The 15,026-nt window shown below is 38.9% G+C and overlaps 1 protein-coding gene across 1 annotated transcript in view; it reads left to right on the plus strand.

Annotated features, from left to right (window-relative positions):
• Positions 1 to 15,026, plus strand: part of GCLC (glutamate-cysteine ligase catalytic subunit) — a 43,237-nt gene that overhangs the window by 7,412 nt on the left and 20,799 nt on the right. Inside the window, exon 2 of the mRNA XM_039853123.1 lies at positions 14,769 to 14,881. Within this exon, the coding sequence (XP_039709057.1) occupies positions 14,769 to 14,881 (113 nt within the window). The remainder of the gene's footprint in view (positions 1 to 14,768; positions 14,882 to 15,026) is intronic.

Consider the following 15,026-nt stretch of genomic DNA (forward strand, 5'->3'; position numbering starts at 1 on the left):
CTGGATATAAGTTGTATCAGATGCATGCTTTGCATATTTGTTCTCCCAGTCTATTTCATTCTCTTAACTGTATCTTTTGAAGAAAAGTTCATTTTGATAAAGTCCAATTTGTCTATTTGTTCTTCTATGGGTCATGCTTTTGGTGTGGTATCTAAGAAATCTTTCTTTAATCCCAGGTTACAAAAGTTTCGACTGTTTTCTTTTAGAAGTTTTATAATCTTAGGTTTTACATTTAGGTCTATGATCCATTTTGAGTTAATTTTTGTATATGGTAGAAGGTATGGATTTTTGGTTTGGGTTGTGTTTTGCATGTTACCTCATTACCATTTGTTGAAAAGACTTATTTCTCCAAAGGTGCACAACCTTTGCACCTTTGTCTGATATCAGTTGTCATTGTATATGTGGTTTTATTTCTGGACTCTTTGTACTGTTCCATTGATCTATTTGTCTATCTTTAGGCCAATACACTCTTTATTACTACAGCTTTATAGTAAATCATGAGATCAGGTAATGTTAGCTCTACAACTTTGTTCTTTTTGAACTTGTTTTGACTCTTCTGAGTTCTTTGAATATACACATGGATTTTTTTTAGAATCAGCTTGGCAATTTCTACCAAAACAAACAAAACAAACCCTGCTGGGATTTCAACTGGGTTTGCATTGAATCTATAGGTCAATTTGAGGAGAATTGACATCATAACAATAATGAGTCTTCCAACCTGTGAACAAGTATATCTCTCCATTAGTTATGGTTTCTTTAACTTCTCTCATCAGTGTTTTGTAGTTTTCAGTATACAAGTCTTTCACATCTTTGTCAGATTTATCATTGAGTGTTTCATATTTTTAAATTCTATTGTAAATGGTACTATTTTTAAGTTTTAATTTCTGATTATTCATTACTAATATACTGAAAATTTATCTTGTATCCTGCAGCTTTACTAAGCTCACTTTTGAACATGTGGAATACAGTTCTGATAACTTTTTTTAATATCTTTGATAAATTCTATTGTCTTTGTCATTTAAGTTCAGGTTCAATAGAATTTTTCCTCCTTCATTTTGAATATGTTTCCCTGCTTCTTTGCATGACTGGTAATCTTTGATTGGATGCCAGACACAAAATTTACCTTGTTGGGTACTTGATATTTGTGTATTTCTAAAAGTATTCTTAAGCTTTGTTCTGGAATATAGTTATTTGGAGATAGTTTGATCCTTTCAGATCTCAACTTTTACAGTTTATTAGGCAGATTTGGATAAGTCTCAATTTAGGGCTAATTATTCCCTCCTACTGGAGGAAGACCTTCATAAGTACTTTCTCTATGGCCCTAAATTAGGAGTTATTCCCTTCTAACTTGTGGGAACACACCCTGTCCCAGCTTTGAGTCCTTGCCTCCCATGCACAGGTTGATGTACTACTGAATCCTTAAGCGTAGGACCCTGTGCAGATCTCTAGGGTTTTCTGTGCAGCTCTCTTCTCTTCGTACTTGATTCTGTGATCTCGAATTGACTTGGTTTCCTCAGGCCTTCAGCTTCATCTCTCCAATTCAGGGAGTCCTCTGGGCTCTGCTTCACTTCCCTGCCTATTATCTGGAGTCTCTCCAGGCAGTAAGCTGGGGCAGTTGCAGGGCTCACTTAATTTTTTACCCGTATCTCAGGGATCCCTGCCCTATGTTATCTGATGTCCAGTGTCTTGAAAAAAACTATTCTTTTAAATTTCTTCTCTCTTTCTGTTTATTTCAGGTGGGAGCGTAAAATTGGTTGCTGTTACTCCATCTTGATCAGAAGTGGAAGTCTTTCCACTTTTCCTATTATTCTTTCAGCTCTGCTCTCCTTTGTCTGTAAACTTTGTTCAAAGGCTGGCTGTCCTCATGGTTATATCTCCAACAACCAAGATTTAGCCAAGTTTTTAAAGTCAGAATTTTCTTTGCCCTTATGCTGTAACATTCAATACCTGTTATCACTGTTATCCTTTGACCAGGTATTTGGTGAAAACACAATTATTTTAAAAGTTTACATACATTTTCTGAATGGATTTTAATTTGAAGATAGCAGAGTCCAGCTCCTGAGTCTTCCCCCAGATGGTTGTGTGGTCTTAGATACGAAACATAAATATTTGGACCACAGTTTCCATATTTGTAAAATGAAAAATCCTATCATTTGGTTTTGAATTTTGTGCATATATATTTCTAATTGTATCTTTTACCAATTTAACTGTTTCAGAATGCTTTAAACTTCATGAAAATCATCAAATCCATACTAGAAATGGTAGAATCCATTTCTTTGCCCTGTCATCTTTTGGGTTTTAGCATTTTTCTAAGATAACATATTGGCTATTGAAAAAAAAACTAATCATAAAGCTATAGATACTAGAATTCTAGAATTTTTTTCTTTAACTTCCTCAGTAAACCTATTTGAGCCTCACAAGTTTTTGGTGTTCTATCTATTTATTTATTTATTTATTGATCTATCTATCTATTTATTTATTTATTTTTATAAAAAGCAAGGTGGTATTGCAAAATGTCTCCCTCAGAAAAACTGAGACTTAACCTTTATTTATGTGTGGCAAAACACTAAGGGCTTCATTTCCATGATGGATGACGTTTTAAGTTAAGTGTTTATTGAGTACCTCCTACATATCAAGGACTTCCTGGGCTCGGTCTTGGCATTGAAAAGAGAAACCAGGAAAAGTGAGATGTTCTCTGTCTTTGAACGCCAGTGGTTGGTGAGGTGGATTCGCTCTATACCTAGAGATCCTGGGAGTTTTATTGATGGGGGAGACCTTGTGGTAGGAAGCAAGGAAAGGACATGTGCAAATGTGAATTATAGAGGTTCCTGACGTCGAGGGAGTACTTCCGTAACAGGACCGAAGCAGGGAACCAGGGAATGGTTGGAGGTGGAGGTTAGAAAGGTAGGTTGGGTTCAGGCTGTTGAAGGTCCTTTGAAATAATAGGTATTCTAAGTCCAGGAATGGTACAAGGGGATTTTTTTCTAGATATCTTTGGTACCAGTATGAAAAATGAATTGGGAGAGATTACTAGAGACAAGGAGCCCACACTGCAGAGTATACCTCTACAGAGGACAGAGAAGAGAGACTAGCCTGAGGCTCTAGAGTTGTTCATATTAAAAAGATACTTTGGAGGAGAAGTCTGAAGACCTGGCACCTGAGTGGTCATGTCTTTCACCCAGGTTCCTAGCTTAGATGACCAAGTGAATAAGGATCCCTGTGGGGATAGTTTCTGGAGTAACTGGTTTGGAACCTTTTAATTTAAGGAGCCCAGTGCTCATCCAGTGGACACCAGGTGGACAGTGAGGAGACAGAGCTAGAGCAACAGCTGAGCTGGCTGTATGTGTGCCTCGGCAGTCGCAGGCCTGACAATGCTTGAAACCAAGGTGTAGAGCAAGATATCCCAGAGGGGGAACACACTGATGGTGCCTTACAGCCCTGATGAGTGCTCACTTCAGGGACAGGGATTTCGTGTGGGGCCCTGAGAAGGAGCAGTGCGGGGCAGTAGGGCCGCTGAGCGTGGGAGGAGGGTGGGAACTGAAATGAAGCCATTGGAATTTGCCGGTTACACAGAGACTAGAGGCTTGGCAACAACCTATTTCAAACATATTAACTTGGGAAAAGAGCATAAATTGGTTTCTGGCCAAAATAAATGGCACGAAGCCCATGCATGTTTTCACAGCTTGTAGAGTCCTTGAAATCTTGATTATAATTTTCAGAAAGAAACAGAATTCAACTAAGAAAGCATATGAGTTTGGGTCACTTTAGTTGGATCTCGGTGGCTGCTGAGTTCTCTCTGTTGCATATTGAAACTGCTTGTAATGGATTCAGTATGTTTAGATGATGACCCTGAATCTCCACTTATAGGTTGGGTTTCTCAGATATTAAGAAAGTGGGGAAATGTGAATAAGCCTCAGACTTCTAGCCAAAAGAGCTTATTTTGGTTACATCTTTATAGGTATCTGGAAAACTTGATTGTCTAGGTCACTGTATCCTTGAAGAGTTCTTACGGCAAAGGTTCTACTTGGTTGGACATACTATGGAGAGCTTTCTGTGTTCTTAGATTTTCATGTCCGTTGTGGTCAGGATTTGGTAGTTAAACTTATTTCCACAATAAGATTATAAAAGAACCCCAAAACCAGATGTTTCTGATTACATAAGTTGTCACACAGACCCACTGTCGTCTTTGTCTCTCTTCCCCCAGCTCCTTTTTCAGTCCTTTGGATTCAGTTAACTTCTGTCTTTTTGAACTGGGTGCTGACTTAGCAGCCTTAAAAAAAAAAAAAAAAACTCTAAAGCGAAAGACACCATAACCCTTTTCCTGGAAATTAGTAAAACTCAGGGCTTTAACTCTGCCCCTTTTGGATCACCCACAAAAGTCATGGGCCAAGGTGCCCAGAGCTTCACATATTTTAATGCTCTGGAGGGATAGTAAAGATCTTGAAGTACCTGTGAAAGCTGGCCGGCACTTCTCGTAAGTTTTTTAAAGAGTTAGAGGTTGTAGCAGTTGACCTTAAACACTAGAAAGTTAACTTTAAAAAAAAAATCTTATTTGTAAAGTGCATATGCTGAGGACTGGAAGCCTTAGAAGAACCAAAAGAGGTTATTTGGGGGTGCTTCCTTCATTTCCCTCTCTAAATATTTACGTATTTACACAAATTGGGTACTTAGAAAGTATGTTGTTACCTAGCTACTTTCCAGCAGTCCTGCCTGCGGTAGGCGCGGTAGTCTTCTCCTCTAGGCCCCCAGGACCACCTCGGCCATGTTGAGTTGTATCTAGGGATCATCATCTGCTGACTCTGCTGCTCAAAGAGTGACACCTAGGAAGTAAACCAAGTCCTCTTAAGTACAAAGTTCATGCACTTTACTCCAGGAAGTGTGTCTCAAGCCCTTACCCAGAGATCACTCACTTTGTACAAAGTTCCTGCAAACTTGGTCATCTAGTTTCTCAGTGCAGGATGAACTACAGAACATTTGAGGCAGAAATGAGAAACCAATTCAGAGAGCAACTGAAAAGCAGACATGGATGCAGCAGCCAGCATGCCTCCAAGAGTCTTGCTCTGTTCGGACTCTAGTTAAAGAAATGAAATTGCTAATGAAGTCTGTGAAGTTGTGTTTAGTGTCCTATTAATAGCAGAAGAGGATGTAATTTTTAAAAAGATTTCCATGGATATATACATGCAAAATTTTTAAATGATCATATGCTTAAGAGGGGTAAGCTTTGGGTAACAAGAAAATGCATTTAAATAAAATTACATTACTGGCTACAGAGTTATGTATTTGAGTTGAAATAAAAATGGATAGTTATATTCTAAGAAGATTCTGGAAGAGTTTAATTACAGAAATAGTAGGGCTGGAGGGGACATTGTATTTATTCCTTATTTTCCAGATGATGAAACTAAGGCCCAGAGATAAAACACATTCCAAATGTCTATAATTGTAATATTTGTGAGAAGAGAGGAAAAATTAAGACTGCTCTGTGCAGGTTAAGCACCTTGCACAAGTCCAGGAGTGTGGTTGGTGCCCCTTGGGAGTGTGGACAAGAAGGAAGTCATAGTGTTGGGGCTAGAGGGTCAGCAAAGATTTCTCTGAAGAGGTGGCCTTGAGACCTACAGTAGCCAGCCATTTGAATGGCTGAGGCGAAATCTTTGCAAGCATAAAGAAGTGCATCAAGGCCCTGAAGCGGTTGTTGGAGAAACAGAAAGGTGGCCAGTGTGGCTGTAGCATGGTGGTCGTGGGTCAGGGAGGTGGGTGAATGCAGGAGGCAGAGGCTGGAAGATGAGATTAATTCTCTTGCTGAAGGGGGTGCATTTTTGCTAAATGGAGCCGTTTGAAAGTTTCAAGAAGGAGTGACTTAATCTGCTTAATGAAGAAACCCAGGTCTGCCTAACTGCAGAGTTAGGCAGTGTTCTGCACTAGTAGCATACACCTTTGGTGAGACTTATAATACCTGAAACAAATGCAATTTGAAACAGTATTTTGATGAAATAGTACTTTCCTGCCCATAAGTGACATATTTTGATATTTTATTCTCTATTTAAAATTTTTTGTGTGTGACGTTGATTACAACCCACCATGGCCCACCAAGGGGTTGTAACCATCTTTTGAAAAGCACTTATTTCAAAGACACTATTCTGCCTCAATAAATATATTACTGCCTTAGAGCTAGAAAATAATAACCACTGTCATTTGAGCGGTACTATGTACTTACTACTGTTTTAGGCACTTCACATACATTATTTTATGTAATCCTCTCCAGTGGCTCTATGAGGCAGGTATTATCCCCATTTTACAAAAAGAAAAACAAATACAGAGAAGTTACTAAGATTCCAAGCGATTGACTCCAAAGCCTACACTCCTAGCTGCTCTCCTACATACCACCTCTCAAATAAACAGGAGGAAAAGAGCTCTGTGACAGTTTTTGTTGGCTCCAACCCGAGTTGAGATTGGAAGTGAAAAGGGAAAGAAGAAAGAATAGAGGAAGGATGGTGACAACAAATAAAAGAGGCTTTTTTGTTTTTTGTTTCTGTTTTGTTGTTGTTGTTAGTTTCAAGTATGTAGTACATTGGTTAGACATTTATGTAGTTGATGAAACAGTCTCCCTGATAACTCTGTCATCCTTCTGGCTCTACGCATAGCCGTTATCTTAATGCTGTCTGCATTCCCTTTCTCCGGGACCCCTCTATCAACTACTAATTTGGACTTCTAACCCTTCACTGCTTTCTCTCCCCCCACCTCCCTCTCTTCTGGCCATGACCCGATTGTCTTCTATGTCTGTGGGTCTATATCAGTGAAATCATATGGTATTTATCTTTCTCTGACTTATTTTGTCTTAGAGCCATAAATGCAGGCTTAAGTATTTTTAGCTACCAGATGGCCAGTGAGTGATTCCCTCCTAGTGAAATGCCAATATTCTTTCCGAACTATAATGTTGAATATGCTTGGTAAATTTCTCGGTCCACAGGACAAATGCTAACAGGTTTAGTAATGTGATTGCAGCCTTCCCAGATAATCTTCTGCTGGCAATCGAGCCCTGTGAAAAGGCAGATTCAGATGAGCCCTTTATATGAAAATCAGGCTGACCTCATTTGATAGTTATGCAGCCTGTGCCAGCCTCATCCCAGGGCAGCAGGTAGTGGGCTAGAAAGAGAGCCCCAGGTCAGGAGCTTCGACTCACCTCTTTGAGATTTTGCTCCTTTAACATGAATTTCAAATATGGCAGGGAAGGAATTTATATTAACAGGAGTCTCCATCTTCCAAATCCTGTCTGAAGCAGGTGTGTTGGTAGGATCCACCCTGTCATCCACGTGCAGTTTCTGAGGGGGAGCCCTGCTGCTGCCTTTATGAGATGAGATCATGAAAGAGTATCTCTGCTGAGATTCTTGTGATGGTGAAATAGCATGAAGTTTGGAGGTCTTGAATCACTGTCAGTCACCTTGTCGTGGAGGAATAGGTGGGCCCCCTCCTGAGTATAGCAGTCATTTTGGAGTTAGAATTCCTCTGTTTTAACATTGGCTCTCAGTCTCTTTAGAAAGCACCCTTCCCCAACCACCTCCTTCTTTGTTAGGTGTGTTAGTCTACCACCAGTTCTTGAGAACTAAGACTTGAATTTTTCATATATCTCATAGGCAGTCCTTGAATTTAGGCCATCCTAATTTATAAACATACCTCCAAGGGAACGTGCTTGCTTTCTTGCTTGCTCAGCTCTAGGAGTGCGTCAGGCACTGAGCTGGGTTCCACCATGGAGGGTGGGTATTCTCTATAGCAATGCCCTGCTAAAGCCCTAAGCTCTTCTGCACCTGGTAGGAGCCATGTCAGTTTCTTGATGGTCCTTACCCGCTGTGGATTTTCGATGTTGCCTCACTCCCTCATACTCCCCCTACCCCACCTGCAGCTGAGCGCCACAGAGCAGTTGATCCAAAGCAGCCTCAATCTGAGGACCAGGATACTTTCTTTCTTGTCAGCCATGTGGTAACTGTGACTGTGGCAGGCAAATATGTTCTCAGGGAAGAGCCAAGGAATTCATTTGTCGTTAGAACCCAGAAATTATAAGTACTAAAGTACAGGTGTGTTGAGGTAAATAAAAACTTATGTGTACAATATTGTTTCTTTAGGACGAAATGTCTTCTGGTTTAGGTTTAGGTTTCTCAATTACAGAGTGTCTGCATAAAGTTGGTGGCCATAGTAAACATCACCATTGATAACTTTACCTGATGTGATGCTTTTTCTGGGGTTCATTTGTGTAAGAAGACTAGTTGGGTTCTGTTAGATCTGGTTCAGAAAAAAGGTAGGAGTGCCTTAATATGGTGTTTATAACCATCAGAAAATTAAAACTGACATGCCTAAAGTGTAGTGGTGTGGTTAAAAAAAAATTCAGCCAATGTAAATTCAGAGGCCCAGAAATTAAATGTCTTGTGCCATCTGTAGGGCATGAAGGAGCAGATCTTCATGCAGGGATTTCCCATGTGGTGAATTCATATGTCCAGGTACAGTTCCAGGATGCAGTTTCTCTTGGGTTTAGTCCAGTGCTGTCCAGTACAACTTTCCACAGTAATAGAAATGCTTGCACTAGCCAGCAGGGTAGCCATTAGCCATAGGACTTGGGAACTGAATTTTTAATTTTAATTTTAAAAATAAATAGTCATACATGCCTAGTGTCCACCATAATGGACACGTGATTTCTTTTTCTTTAATGAAAGGCGTCATTGTCCCTTGTATGAGATACACCATAATTTTCCTAGCAGCTCTCATTTCCTTTTTTAAAGTCTTAAAATTTTTCACTCAGGTTTCATATCATTAATCTTGAAGAATTAGTTTTCTATGTGTGGGCCGAGATAATAATTCAAGGAAGTTACTTCACATTATCATATAGGATATTCATTGATGTTATGAAAGGTTAAAATCGAGATTAACATAAAAAGCAGCCTGCTCTGTGAGCTGAAGTCCTAGTCTAGGATGCCAACAAAGACCAGGTTAGAGTGAGGCCATATCGATTTTGGTTTTTAAAAATGTAACCTTCACTAGAGTGTACCCTGTGTAATTCTGTGGTATGAAATGACATTTCATGGTAAGTAAGAAAAAGTCAAACTATATCAGATATTAGAAGAATTTGTTATAACTTTAAACTACTAAAACATTTGTTTTGAGGACGTAGGAGAATTTAAAATAACATATCAACAATTACCAGTTTAAAATATCACCATATATATGGCTGTACAAAAATATGTGTGTTGCAGTTTCTGCTTCACACATGTCCCCCCAGGTGCTCAAACATTACTTCATAAAACAGTGGTTTTGTTACTTCTAATGGCATCATCATTAGACATGTCTAACTAGGGAGTCCATCTGAGACCTATCAAAATTTTATTACATCTCTATTAGAATTTCCTACTTGAGTTTATGTACTATTATAAGAACAGCTACTTTTTTGTCATTCAGGTCTTTCCTATTTAAGTGTAGGTGCTTTAAAAAAAGTGTCATTGTGGCTGGCACATTTTTATGTGCTTCATGTTTGGGTATCATGTTTAGATATGGACATGGATGCCATCCAACTTGATGGTTTGAGAGTACTCAAAAATATCCATTAATATTTCGCCATGTGAGGAAATAGTCTTCTGGGCAGAAGACATGATTGCTGGCTTTAAAACACTTTGTAATCTAGAAAACTAATTGTGGCACAATCTCTGTGGGGTGGGACCAGTTTATCTGCATCTCCAACCATCCAGACACGTGATTATGCTGCAGTCAAAATGGGAGCCAGAGAAAGCTCAGGAATCCTGTGGGAAATTGTGTTCGTGTTGAGGCGTCACTAGAGACCTTCTCCTGAGCCTGGGCAGACTCTTTCCTTTGGGATGCCTTCTGATCTCCCAGACTGGCTGAGACCCTCCTACTACATGTGTACATCTCCAGCACTCACCCAGTTCATTTAGCTGTTTTGTGTTATTGGCTATTGTTGAGAATAGGAACCACACCTGTCTGGCTCTTCATAGTATTCCTAGCACAGGGCTTTATTGAGTGGGTGAAAGGACAAAGTGGGAGTAGGGGAGAGACAGCAGAGAGATGCAGCAAAATGCACTTTTGGCACTGATTTGGTCATCAACTCTGACTAGAGCCTTAACCCTCAAAATGGCTGTGGGCTTGTTTTGGAGTTAGTATAAGGAGAAAACTGGGTTTCTGGGAAGCAACAGGCGGTTCTAGTAGGAGTGAGGACTACAGGCTTGGGCCAGTGGAAGGGAGGAGCTGCCCTGAACTCTGAATTTTGAACTTCAGTAGAGTGGCTAGCTAGAGCCAAAGGAATTTTTTCAAAGTGCAACCTCCTTAAATAGGGAACTGCCTGTAGCTGCTTCTGAATCTTAAAGCACTAGATTTTCCTAATTAAGCATTGTTTTCACCTTCAAAGAGTAGAAGTTTTAAAATTTGTATTTTATAAATTGTTTAGCCTTTCCTTAAAGTCTAAGCTCCCTGAAACTCTTACCTTAATGGTGGATTATCAAAATATTTTTCTTGTTTTAAAAAGAAAAACTCTGATTTTAAACTTTGGTAAATGCCATTTAAAGACAATATAAATCTTAAAAATTTTTAACATTAACAGTTAATATTATCTTGAACTTTAATGCCATGAGTATTTCACTGCCTGCTGTATGTTCAGCATTGTGCTGGGTAATTACATCACCCTCAGTTAAGATTCCTTATATCGATTGGCCTCTTTTCAGATGAACGTATAATACACCTTGTGCCTGTGCAAACCTGCATTAAATGACTAGAGGGCTATTGCATCCAGGTTGTTCCTAGCAACACTTTGTAACACATAAATTACATAACAGTCTTTTGAATGTGCCTTTGTCTTTGATGCAACAGCTCAGATATTAGTGACTGTTATTTTAGTGGGATAAAATTTAGCCATTTAGCCTTTTAGCAACAGAATCTAAAAGGATTTAAATTTTCATTTGTAGAAAAAATAGTACACATTTAAAAAAATGAGTATCTCATAAAGTTGTCCGTTGTTGTTATTGGGCCTATCCTGCCCCGCCCCATTTAAAAAGATAACTGCTGGCACCAAATAGCAGTGTCTCCAAGTTACATCTAGGGCATTATAATCTGTATACTGAGAATTGGTACTTCTAGATGATATGTTAATTACACAAATTCGAACTAGTCACTATACAACCCATTTATAATGCTCTTTGGGCATATGCTTTCAGAATTGTGTATGTGTACAGTGCACACAGATGTTGCTATAACTGGATATATGGGCTCTATGCTATTCAAAGTTAGGAAGCTGGTACAATTTAATATTTGGATTCTGTGTTGTGTACAGAAGGGCCTCTGTATCCTGTTTTGTTATTTTCTCTTTGATTTTGTCTTTTCCTCTCATCCTTTGGATGGAGAAAGTTAGTTTAGGATGGGGACAAAATCCAGAAATAGTAAAATAAATCACAGTGGCTTTAGATATTTTATATTGGGAAAGCATTTTCTTAATATACCACTTTTTATTATCATTCAACCTCTGGGTTACTGAACCAAACGCCATTTCAGCTCTAGTTTGGCTCTTAGAGAGTTAATTATTTGAGTGTGCTCAGGTGGGTGGACTAGAATTGAAGATAAACATTAAATGTATTAAAGTAGGGGAAGGATTAAATAAGTAACTATAAAAGCTAAGAGGTTGAAGAACCATTTTAAGCACTGACATAGAAAGATCAAGGTGACTAGGGGACGATTCAGAATGCCTTAAATTTGAGTTTGAAAAATGTTTAGGGAATTCTCAAGGCTTCTAACTGAGCTTAGATTTTATCCAAAAGTAAGTTCGTAGTTCTTTCTCATTTGATAAATTTTCTAATGTTTTTCTCTTTCATTTGCTTAATGAGATCATGGATGATTTTATAAGGAGAGTTTGATTTATTAGCATTTTAAATGTCATCCATTTTGGCTGATATTTAAAACTCAAAACTAAGTTTGAGCTTTTTGTTCTTTTGCTCTTCCCATGCTTTAAACTTGTGGGCCAAGTGATTTCAAAAGCTAAGGATTTCAATTATTTAAAAACTAGAAAACTAACAAAGTTATTGCAATTTAGATTATACAATTGGTACAAAAGTTCTTGCTCATTTTGGTAATAGATATATGATGGAAACCCAGTAAGCTAGGAAGTTTCTTTTTATCTTTCTTTCAGGAAGCATGCTAATCTGGTTAAGAAGATAACCAGATAACAGATACCAGGCACATGTATGGAACCAGTGATAGAAGGAGGATGTACTGAAGGAGGAAGATTCCTTCTAGCTGAGAGAGTTAGGCAAGCTACAGAGATGGGCCTAAGAGATGGGCAGACCCATCTGTTTTTTAAAATATGTAACAAATAACTGTTACATTTCAGTTACTATGATATGTCAAGCCCTCTTTATAGAATTGAGGCGTACTCAATTTGAGAGATTTTTCATCCAGTATTATAACCTTTTCCTTCCTTATATAGCTTACAACCATTTTTTAAAAAACTTACCATCACTTACCAAGATTGGTATCCTCTGCAGTCCTAGCAGCAAGGTGTGCTGGGCCTTGAGGCTAGACAGGGCTGGGTTCAAATCCCTGCTCTGCCGCCTGTGGCCTTGGGCAGCTTACCTAGCCTCTCTGAGCCTCTTTGCCCATCTGTAAAAAGTGATCGTGATCATGCCCACATTGCATGATGGGTTTAAAGATTAGGGTCTATAAATGAAAAGTACATAACATACCCTTTCTCATCATGCTCATTTAGGGGTAAATTTTTTCTCATACCTATGATATTTCCATATATCCATCCAGAGACAACAAAGTTTCCTGTTCCTTCATGTTTTAGCTATTCAGGAATCATGGATGCTATCTGAAAACCTGTACTTAAAATTGGGAGCAGTTCCAGATCGTGCAGTCTACAGATTTCAAGCATTTGACATTGAGTGATTGTATAGGCGCAAATCTCATATTTCTGGTCTGTGTATCTAAATCAAATAGTCTTACCCATTTTTCGAACTAAAATATTCTAATGGAGAAGCACAAATGGGAACTTAAACTCATCAGTAAAGCAACTCTTGTCATTTCAGGCTGCTATAACAAAGACCATAGACTGGATGGTTTAAGCAGACATTCATTTCTCACAGTTCAAGAGGTTGGGAAGTCCAAGATCAAAGGTGCTGGGCAGAATCAGTTTCAGATAAGGGCCCTCTTCCTGGCTTGCAAGTGGCTGCCTTCTTGCCTAGTCTTCACATGGTGAGCAGAAGAGAACTCGTCTCTTCTCGTAAGGGCACTAATCCCATCATGTGGGCTCTACTTTCATGGCCTAATTTTCTCCCAAAGGCCTCACCTCAAATACTATCACACTGGAGGTTAAGGGCTTCAACATAAGAATTTGGGGGGCAGGGATGAAGGGGCAATGATTCAGTCCATAGCAACAACTAATATAAGTTAATTGATATTTTTTGTTGTTGTTGTTGTTTAAACCTGCCAGGTTATTTCCTGTGGTTACTAACATTTTTTCCTCTTTATATTTCTTAGCTGAAGGGCAAAACAGTCCCTTGAACGGTACCATTTCTGTAATAGGGATAGCTGACTCAAACGCCTTCCAGGACTGGGCAGGTACATGTAAACAAGGGAACCGGCCACTGCAGAGCACAGTGCACCCCCTCAAAGGACAACAGCCCAGCCCCAGCCCTCCAGGACTCGGGTCTAGTGCTGGGCTTCTGGAGAGTTGTTTTTGAGGTTGGGAATCTATATTTACATGTGAAATGTCAGGCAGGTAGTGGATGTATTGTTGCTTGCCCTTTTTTTTTTTAAATTGTAATACGATAAGCTAAGCAAAATACATCTGTGTACTGGTCTGCCTTGTGAGGCACCAGTTTGCACCCTCTTCTCCATCTTGGTGTCTTATGCAAAGGGGTACTGCCAAGCATTTACCTGAATGATCCAGGTAAACTTACATATATATGATTCACTTACATATATATGGGTAATGTTTTATTTCAATCGTAGTTGTTCATAATCTTCACTATTCACATCAAAAATCATGATGTAAAGCATGTGATTTCAGGGAAAACAAAAGCAGGTTCTATTTTTACTCTGCCCAGAAAAGTCTTACTTTGGTACTGAACTGTTGATTTTTATCAGAATTCCACCAGGTATTGTTATAAATGCACTAGTATACCTTGCATTGTAAATTTTATCAGGTTTCAGAGTGGGGAAGTCATCTTAAATTATTACTGAAAAAACCAAAACTAAATGGTTGAAACTCTTAAAATAACTGCTCCATTTTGGTGTGTTTCTGATTGAACTCTCCAATAGTGTGACTCACAGTAGGATTATTAACCTGCCAGTAAGTAAGAATGATCTACTTTGATTAAAATGCCCCAATAACCACTTCCATAAACTTATAGTAAGCCAATTGAGAAAATAAATTTTAAAATGCAGCCTTCTTGCAAACTGTGGTTTACAGAATCTTAGCTCTGAAATACTTCTCTCAAAGTACAACTCGTCAAAATGGGCATCTTAACCTTTCTGTTAAGTAGAACGGGAAAGGAGGACTGAGGTATAAGGGTTCTTGTCCTTAAACAGCGCTGCTACTGACTGATGGTTTCCTCCAGGTTTCCATATTATGCAAATGAAGTTATTATGTGCTATGGTGTAAGCAAAAGTGCCGGTCTCGGGTTGCAGTGGATCCTTTCCAATGATCACATTGCCCTGCCTTCTTCTAAAGGTCACACTGAGCACTAGTCTGAAGTAATGTTCATCTTTCTCTGCTTTATTTTCAATAGGTGGAATACATGTTGGTGTCTTTTGATCATGAAAATAAAAAAGTCCAATTGGTCCTATCTGGAGAAGAAGTTCTTGAAACTCTACAAGAAAAAGGGGAAAGGACAAACCCAAAGTAAGCTAATGTACTGAAGTCTTTTTTTTTTTTAGTGTTTTTGAAACTTAGAACTACTAAACTGGAATCTTTCCTTAGATGTATAGGAGACAGGATAGCATAGTAGTTTAGAACCCAGGCCCTGGTTCCAGGTTGTCTGGGTTCA

Source organism: Pteropus medius, unplaced genomic scaffold, assembly GCF_902729225.1.
Source record: "Pteropus medius unplaced genomic scaffold, Ma_sr-lr_union100, whole genome shotgun sequence".
In the NCBI taxonomy this organism is placed as follows: domain Eukaryota; kingdom Metazoa; phylum Chordata; class Mammalia; order Chiroptera; family Pteropodidae; genus Pteropus; species Pteropus medius.